General features: G+C 44.1%; 1 protein-coding gene across 1 annotated transcript; it reads left to right on the top strand.

Moving 5' to 3' along the window:
- Window positions 1–6: 6 nt before the first annotated feature.
- Window positions 7–6,573, top strand: LOC102764337 (carcinoembryonic antigen-related cell adhesion molecule 21). The gene is made up of 3 exons (XM_006759012.2): window positions 7–87; window positions 984–1,337; window positions 6,168–6,573. The coding sequence occupies exons 1-3, from the start codon at window positions 24–26 to the stop codon at window positions 6,443–6,445; spliced, it is 696 nt and encodes a 231-aa protein (XP_006759075.1). The 5' UTR covers window positions 7–23; the 3' UTR covers window positions 6,446–6,573.
- The last annotated feature ends 2,950 nt before the right edge of the window (window positions 6,574–9,523 follow it).

Here is a 9,523-nt window from a genome sequence, read left to right as displayed (position 1 = left end):
GGGAAAGAGAAGGCAGCATCACCATGGAGTCCCCTTCAGCCTCTGCTCACAGAGGGCTTGTCCCCTGGCAGGGGCTCCTGCTGGCCAGTAAGGAGTGGACAATTCCTGGGGGTGGATGGGAGGATGGGGGACAGAGACTGGTTAAGATCTCCTGAGGAGGACAGCCTCTGGGAGAAAAGGGAGGCTGATATGTGGACCTGAAGGGAAAGGCCAGGGGAGCAGAGCAGGATGGGGGAGGGAGTTCAACAATACCATCTCAGGATTTGAAAGTGGTGAAGGGCAGGAAAACCTTGATTGCTGTTCATTTCTTAAGCTATTCCTTACTGAGTATTGAATTTTGTAGGCTGATTATAATAATAACAATTTATGTGAGGAGACACCAGAAAAACCAGGGACACTACGCGTTGTCTTTGCCACCAACCTCAGAAATGGGCACATGCACCCCAGGAGGGTGCAGGACCCTGGGATTCATTCATTTACCCACAGGCATTTCAGCCTGCTGCAGGCCCTGGGGATACAACAAATCAGACAAGCCCCTTCCCTGATGGAGCTCACCTTCTACAGAGAGGAGACAGACAAGGAAAGATCTAGATGTGAGGTCAGGGACCCACAAGTGCCATGAGCTGAACAGAATAGTGACAGGTCAGAAAATGGAGACACTGGGTTTTTAGAGGAGGTGGTCACCACAGGTGTCTCCCAAGGACATTCTGAGTGTCATCAGGAGTCTTAGGGCAGTGAGAAGGTGAGCCAGGCAGACACCTGAAGAAGAGTATTCAAAACAAACTAACAAAAATAACAGGTTCCGAGGTGCTGACGTATTGGTGGCCGTGCTGCTGACCTTGGCCATGGGCACCACATGCACTCAAACACAGACAAAGGCGAAGAGATGAAGAGATGAAGAGACTTGCTCCATATAAAGGGCCGCATCTTCCCATTCCAATACATAGATCCAAATATTGACCCATTTCTCTTTTCTCTTCTAGTCTCACTCTTAACCTTCTGGAGCCCGCCCACCACTGCCCAGCTCGCTATTGTGCCGACCAATGCTGCCGAAGGGAAGGATGTGCTTCTGCGTATCCGCAACAAGCCTCCGGATGCTGTGGTCTTTCTGTGGTACAGGGGGGAAGGGGCGAGATCCCATCGGAATATTGCATCTATTGTAGTGGACTTAAGAGTACACGCATTAGGGCCTGCATACAGCGGTCGAGAGAAAGTAAACAGTGATGGATCCATGCTGTTAAAGAGGGTCACACGGAAGGACACAGGATACTACACCATAGTAGCCCACCTTCGAGATTCAAAAAAAGAAATAGGATTTGGACGGCTCCGTGTATACCGTGAGTGATTGCTCTCTGACCTCTGGGTGTTGGGTGGGTGAATTTCACTTCACACACAGAACTAATAGCCCTGGACCCTGCTCCACCCCCCTCTGCCTCACATTCAGGGTTGGGTTTGGGCATTTAGTGCAGGACACACACAGTGGAGACAAACTTCCTAAGGTCAGAGTTCCCTTCCCGGATCCCAGCCCTGAAGACATTCTCCACAGAGAGAAGGGCCAGTCTGATAGGAGTGACTCAGCAGAGGGAGGCCAGTCTCAGTCCAGGCCTCTGGGCCCCTCCCCATGACCATGACCCTGGGAAAGACCCTGCAGGGCTCGGTCAGAGCCTGGCATGGAATCCTCATAGAGTAAGTCAGCTAAGGAAGCCCCTTCCCAGGCCCTTCTCCTAGAGCTCCTGACCCCAAGGACCCTGGGGAGTGTGTGTCAGGTTGGGTTTGAGCTCCTGGCAAGGGCTGACTGAGTTCAATGGTTTCCTGAGTGTCTGAGTCACAAAGTTTCTGAGCTGGTCATCAGTCAGGGGTCAGTCCCAAAAAGGTACATCTGGGCAAAAATGGAGTCTGGTCCTTCACCTGAGGCTATGTGTGAAGTGCACAGCTAGATAAGGTCCCCAGGTCATTAGACGACTATTCTGGGTGACTTTGGAGAGTGAAGCAAAAGGTAAGTATCCCCAGGGAGGAACAGAGGCGAAAAGATGCTCATGGAAGCTCCTCACACAGCAGGGACCAGCCGAAGGGATTCTCTCTTAGAGTTGATGAAGAAGAGATACCGCTTGTTTGAGCATCTTTAGTCAGATACTGTGAATATTTCATGATTAATACATTGACAATCTGGCAGCCAAATATCTACCCGCCTTCATTGAGAGGAAACCGAGGCATAGGTAGATACAGTCACTAAAGCGGAGTTCCACAGACCATGAGCAGCTGATCAGAGTCATCTGAGGTCTGTCTGCAGCCAGAGCCCCATCCTTTCCTCCACCCCAGGGGCCTATTAGGTATCTGTGGTTCCCTAGACCAACCATTGGTTCAGATCCTTCCTTCTTAGGCGTCCTCAGCTCAGAGGGAGAGATTCTGGTCTGGGGAAGGAAAGGAAATGGAGAATTAAATTGTTTTAACTCCAAAATCAAATTACCTGCAGTAAAAATCAGAGTCAATCTTGGAACGTCCAGGCCCTCTCCTCAGGTGGCTGATCCACGCTTCCCTGCCCTGGACTTGAATCCACTTATTTGTTTCCTGATGTGTTAGTGTCACTCCCACTGGATATAAAGGAAAGGACTTTGCCTGCTCACTCCTCACTCTACACTTACAACCAGTTCAGGGACCATCATGTAACACTCAGTTGCTTTTGATGAATTAAGAAAAATAAATGGTGATTGAATGGATGAATGAATAAATGATCCAAAATCTCTTCAGAAACTGGAACCTGGATGCAGAGTCCTTAAAATTCTGGCCATGAAGGACAAATCCCCTGTCCGTGCCCCATGTCTCAGATCCTTTGCTGCCCTTTAGAGAAATAGTCCTTCTAACAATTGGAATATTAATAATAAATTTCACACATGGAAGATTTTAAATTATTTCCAAATTTATATCGCATAAACACCAAACACAAATGGTTCACAAGGGCCAGAATTTCAGCAAGTCCATGCTACCCTATTGCTGTCCCTCACCCTTTCTGTATCTGCCCTCAGCAGAGGGAAAATGACTTTAATGACCAAGCTTTGGCCTGTGCTCACTCTTTTCTAGCTCATTCCTCAGACTCTGCTCTATGATTTATTGGCTCACTGGCTCATGTCAGTCACACTGACCTGGGAAGGCCTGCTCCACCTCTTGGCCCAGGGGCCTGAGAAGTCAACTGACCATGGGGTTGCTCCTGGTACCCATGTGTTATTTCTCCTCAAATCCCGGGCTATAGGATGTTCTGAAAATGGTGTTTCATAGAAACACACTTCGGCTGGACAATGGAGGTCTGTGCAGCTGGAAGGAATGGTCCCCTGTCAGCCAGTCAGTCAACTGGTCTGTGAAAATCCGGAAGAAATCTGGGGTGGTCTCTGTCTCCCAGTCTTTTTTAAAAAATATATATTTTATTGATTTTTTTACAGAGAGGAAGGGAGAGGGTTAGACAGTTAGAAACATTGATGAGAGAGAAACATCGATCAGCTGCCTCCTGCACACTCCCCACTGGGGCTGTGCCCGCAATCAAGGTAAATGCCCTTGACCGGAATCGAAACTGGGACCCTTGAGTCTGCAGGCCGATGCACTATCCACTGAGCCAAACCGGTCAGGGCTCTGTCTCCCAGTCTTATGTCTTTCCATGATCAAACCCTGACACTACACTGACACCTGAGAAAGTCTGTACTTCCTCCCGTTCACAGAGCTGGAGGCCTTACGTTCCCTGAGCACTCAGATCCTCATGCATTTGTCTTGTGATACACAACACAGATCTGCCATGTTCTTTTAAGGACTCAAGTTGGCTGAGAGGTGAGAGGTCCAATTCTGATTGAAGAAGCCTTTGGAGGACTCAAAGGTACCACACAGGGCAGTTCTCTCTGTCACCTTCACAATCGGGTACCCACACCCAACATCACAAGCAACAACTCCAACCTTGAGAGTTTTGATTTGCATTTTTGTGTGATAGTGTTGTTGAACATCTTTTCCTGTGTTTGTTGGCCATTTGTGTATCTTCTCTGGGGAAATGCCTATTCCAGTGATGGCAAACCTATGACACGCAAACTCATTTTTTTGGTTGATTTTTCTTTGTTAAATGGCATTTAAATATATAAAATAAATATCAAAAATATAAGTCTTTGTTTTACTATGGTTGCAAAGATAAAAAAAACTTCTATATGTGACACGGCACCAGAGTTAAGTTAGGGTTTTTCAAAATGCTGACACGCCGAGCTCAAAAGGTTCACCATCACTGGCCTATTCAAATGCTTTGCCTGTTTTTAAAATCAGGTTATTTGGTTCTGTTGTTGTTGTTTTATTGTATGAGTTCTTTGTATATTCTAGATATTAACCCCTCATCTTATATATGATTTTCAAAATATTTTATCTCATTCCATAGGTCACTTTTCACTCTATTTTGTCCCTTGTTAAACAAAATTTTTTCATTTTGACAAAATCCAATTTAATCTAATTTTTTGCCTGTGTTCTTAGTGTCATGTTTAAGAAATAATTGCCAAATCCAATGTCATAATGCTTCCCCTTAAGAGTTTTATAATTTTAGGTCTCACATTTAGGATTCCATCCATTTTGACTGAATTTTTGTGTCTGGTATAAGCAACAGTCCACTGCATTTGTTTTGCATGTGGATATGGCTGTTCAACACCATTTGTTGAAAAGACTGCCCTCTCTCCACCCAACCATTTGATTGTGTCTTTTGGTGAATAGAAGTTCTTGTGCCCCTGTCACACTATTCTGGTTACTTTAGCTCTATAGTAAGCTTTCAAATTAGAAAGTACGAAACTTCCAATTTCATTCTTCTTCTGTAAGATTGTTGAGACCATTTGGGGGTCCACTGAAATTCCACTTGTATTCTAGGATGTATTTTTCTATTTCTGAAAAAAAAAAAAGTCAGTGGGGTTTTTATAAGTACTGTGTTAAACATGTAGATAAGTCAGGGTCTTCCAATCTATGGACATGAATGTCTTCTCATGTATTTGTTTCTTCTTTACTTTCTTTCAGGAACACTTAGTAATGTTCAGTGTATGCATTTTCCTTCTTATGAATTAAGTTTATTCCTAAGTATTCTATTCTTTCTGATGCTATTTTAAATGGAACTGTTTTCTTAAGGAGAAATGATGCTGTTGATTTTGTCTCCTGTAACTTTACCTTATTTATTCTTTCTAACAAAGTGTGTGTGTGTGTGTGTGTGTTTGTGTGTGTGTGTGTGTGTGTGTGTGTGTGTTGTGTGTGTGTGTGGTAATCTTTAGGGTTTTCTACATGTAAGATTATGTTGTCTTTCTTAAAAGATTATTTTCTTCTTTTTTTTCAATTTGGGTATTTCTTATTTTATCTTCCTGCCTAGTTTTTCTGACCAGGACTTCCAGTACTACTTCCAGCAGCATCTTGTCTTGTTCACGATCTTAGTAACATTTTCTGAATATCTTCATGGAGTATTGTGGTCTTTCATGTATGGCCTTGACCATATCAAGTAGTTTCCTTATATTTCAACTTTTTTAAAGATAATAACCACTTCTCTAGCAATTTTGTTCATGGTGCTATTCAATCTGCTGGCCAGAAAATAAAGTCCTGTGCAGACTGAGGAATGGAACTTTAGATGGAACTTCTTCTGCTCCAAGGTCATAAAGACTGGGGTGGACCATCTTTATTGCCTATTATTTAACAAGGGGTAAACGTTTTTTGTTTTTTATAACTTTCTGTAAAGTTCCCTTGGCCCCAGAGATGGACATATATGGTAAGCCCACATTCTCTAACATATATGTAAGTTTACATGAAAAGTGGGACCTGATCATATTTAAAGTCAAATAAAGTTTTAGGGGGAAAATCAATAAAAGCTTATGAAAGGTTTATCTTGATGATGAGGTTATTGTACTCGTGGGCTGGAAAGGGTTTCATGTGCTGATACTACAGAGATGTCTGTGGGAACAGGTCAGGGGTCACCCTGGTGTGATCTGGGGTCAGAGAGAAGGTGCAGCCTTCCTTCTAACACATTGTCACCTGAACAAAGACAGTGGTCCTTCTCCAGAGGCCAGGACCATCCTCTGGTGACCTTACAACTGGACGGTGAGAGCCTGAGATGTCTGATTTATTTTCATGGCCCCACGCCCCAAGCCCACTCTCAATAAGTCATACCCTCTGTGTCTCTGCAGAGCCTGTGAGAGTGCCCACCCTCCTAGCCAGCAACACCACAGTCATGGAGCATAAGGATTCCGTGGTCCTCACCTGCTACACAAATGCAGTCTCCACCCAGTGGTTCTTCAATGGCATGAATCTGAGGCTGACGGAGCGGATGAAGCTGTCCTGGAACAACAGAACCCTCACCATAGACCCTGTCAGGAGGGAGGATGCTGGGAATTACCAGTGTGAAGTGTCCAACCCCATCAGTTCCACTGAAAGTGTGCCGGTTGAGCTGGATGTAAAATATTAGTGACCCTCCTCCTCTCCTATATGTTACTAAACTCTGAATAATTTTTTGTGCCCTTTAAACAGATTTGTTGTGAGGGTGGAGAGTCCTTAGAAGACTTACATTGAGTCAATAAACACACAAAAATCAGAGCTGACGTTGTCATTATTTTTTACTTAAGGCCGCATTCCACACAGGATCACACCTCTGATTTGTTTTAGTTGCACCATCTCCACAGCGGAGGTAACACTGAGTCCCTCAGAGGATGGTCAGTGGTTGTGTGATGACTAGTGGGAGTATGTGATGAGGTCACAGGAATTTGAGCTCTGTCCCTCTTTCAGGGGGGCCAGTTGAGGGTGCCTGGACACTGTTGTTGGCAACAGAAATACACAGAAGGACACCCATGTTGGTAGCAATACTGACCTTTTTTTCTCCCTGTTTGACTTCTCCCCCAAAAATTTCTTAAGTATTCTTGGGTATTTTTATTTTCATGGCAATAGACTTATTTGCATATGTTAAATACGACTTTATTCTCCTTGTTAATAGGCTATAATTGGAAATGTTGCTAATACAACCAAGGCTTTGGCTGAAATATCCCAGTTCAATGAGATGCCCACAGAATTAGAAATGACATCACCCTTCATGGAGCTAAGTTTGACCTGAGGGGGTCCTTTGGGATCTCTTGGAGAAGAGGGCATCCCCCAAAGCTAGAGAGACTGCAGGCTAGAGAAGCCTCTTGAGGCTGTTAGAACTCCCATTTTAGGTTTCATAGAAACACCTGAATCAGAGCAAACTATGGGGTGAATGTCATTCCTCTGCACTCAGGTCACTTAATCAGGCCAATCAAGTGACATCAGCCATGTTGGAGGATGGAGAATACTCTTCTTCCTTGAAGATGTCATTTCCTCAAAGGGAAGGTGACTGTAGAGAGCAATGTCTTTCTTCATGGAAAGCCCAGCCTTCTGGGAGATCAGATCCTGACTAGGTTCAGGGTCTGTCAGCTATTTTGCATCTGTTTATAAATGGCTGGGAATTGCACCTCTTTATAAATTGCAGTAGCTGGTGGGAACTGACTGAATGAAATTTAGTTGTGTTTCCTTCAACTCTGCAGAAAGCAGTTTTGTTATGACCCCAAGGCCTTAGTATTCCCTCAGACAGGCTCTTCCTGACTACAGGTCTCTAATCTCTATTTTTTTAGAGCATTTCCTTTATAATGCAAATTGCAACTTGCAATTGCAGATTTTTTTCTGCGCCCTTTTGAAATATACATAAGTCTCCTTAAAAACTTCTTGCCAGTGCTATGACCCAGAGAATATCTGTCTCAAGAGCCTGACCCCATCCCCTTAAAATGTAATCCTCCTGGTGTCCCTGTGTCGCAGTCTCTGAAAAAGGGTAGGAATCTAACTTGGGTGAGGACCTTTACAACCTAGAGGTAACCTCCTGTCAGGATTTCATAAGAAGTTTTCTTTATTTTGTGTGTAAAGCCAGTTAGCAAACACAGATGCCCATGATTCCTGCTTCTGTTCTTAATTTTTTTCCAGCATTTTGTTTCGGGGTATTGAGCTCAGTCTCGCTGACCTATTGCATGGTCTTGAATAGAGTCTGTCTTGCTTCTTTCAATTTGCCCAATGCATGTTTTACTTTGCCATCACCTAATTAGCTGAATTTGTCATCTTACTCAGTGTCCACCCTTCCCACAGCAGGAGATGACCTGACTGCCCAGATATCCTTCTGGTACCTCAGAGAGACCATTATTTGAGAGGACGTGACAGTGTGAACGGTGTTCTCATTCCACATGTGTTTTCACTGCGTGTTCAAAGAATAAGATCAGAGGTTTTAAAAGATATTCTGTCGTGAAATTCAACAACTCCAATAAACATGCAGTTCCCCGGTCACGTCCTCCACCCGCAGGCCTGCACCAGCCCACCCAGTTTCCTGCCCTCTGTGACCTGGTGCTCAGGCCAGACATTTGTGTCCTCATTCTTTGATTTCTTTGATGTTTTTACAAATTCCACATGCCTGTCCTTAGAGAGTCAACAACCAGAACCTGGGAAATGGAAACAAATCTCTCCTCTGATTCTGTTTCCTTTCCTACTCCTTGTGGCCTGTAGGGTATTTGGCTAAAATCCTCGGAGACCCAGCCAGGGGTGGATTGTAGGTAAGCAGAGGTGGGAAAGGAGGGGGGCGGTCATGAAGGAATGGGGTCTTCTCAGAGTTCAGATAAGAAATTGTAAGACCTGCCGAAAGCAGTTTGGCTCAGTGGATAGAGCGTCGGCCTGTGGACTGAGAGGTCCCGGGTTCAATTCCGGTCAGGGGCATGTGCCTTGGTTGCAGGCACATCCCCAGTGGGGAGTGTGCGGGAGGCGGCTGGTCAATGTTTCTTTCTCATCGATGTTTCTAGCTCTCTATCTCTCTCCTTTCCTCTCTGTAAAAACTCAATAAAATATATTTTCTAAAAAAAGAAATTGTAAGACCTGTGGGTTTTGGGGGTGTTAGGCATTATATGGGTTCAGAGGAACCTAAGGGTACCATGAAGGAGGGCTCTTTTGTGGGGTCTCAGAATGAGGCTAAGAAATATGAGTGAGTACAGGACACTGAAAAAAGAGATAGAGGAAGACATAAACAGATGGAAGAACATACCGTGTTCATGGATTGGTAGAATCAACATCATCAAAATGTCCATACTACCCAAAGCAATTTATAGATTCAATGCAATCCCCATTAAATTACCAACAGCATATTTCACAGATATAGAACGAACATTCCAAAAATTCATCTGGAATAAAAAAAAGACCCCAACAGCATGCAGCAATCCTGAAAAAGAATCGACAAAGGAGGCAAGACCATACAATGGAGTCAAGACAGTCTTTTCAATAAATGGTGTTGGGAAAATTGGACAGATACATGCAAAAGGATGAAACTAGACCACCAACTCACACCATACACAAAAATAAACTCAAAATGGATAAAAGACTTAAACGTAAGATGGGAAACCATAAAAATACTAGAGGAGTCCATAAGCAGCAAAATAGCAAACGTATGTTGAAGGAATTTCTTCTCTGAAACTGCTCCTAGGGCAATGGAAACTAAAGAGAAAATAAA

The sequence above is a fragment of the Myotis davidii genome, unplaced genomic scaffold, assembly GCF_000327345.1.
Source record: "Myotis davidii unplaced genomic scaffold, ASM32734v1 scaffold3036, whole genome shotgun sequence".
In the NCBI taxonomy this organism is placed as follows: domain Eukaryota; kingdom Metazoa; phylum Chordata; class Mammalia; order Chiroptera; family Vespertilionidae; genus Myotis; species Myotis davidii.
The sequence above is the reverse complement of the archived record's forward strand: the minus strand, read 5'-3'. Positions and strand labels throughout refer to the sequence as shown.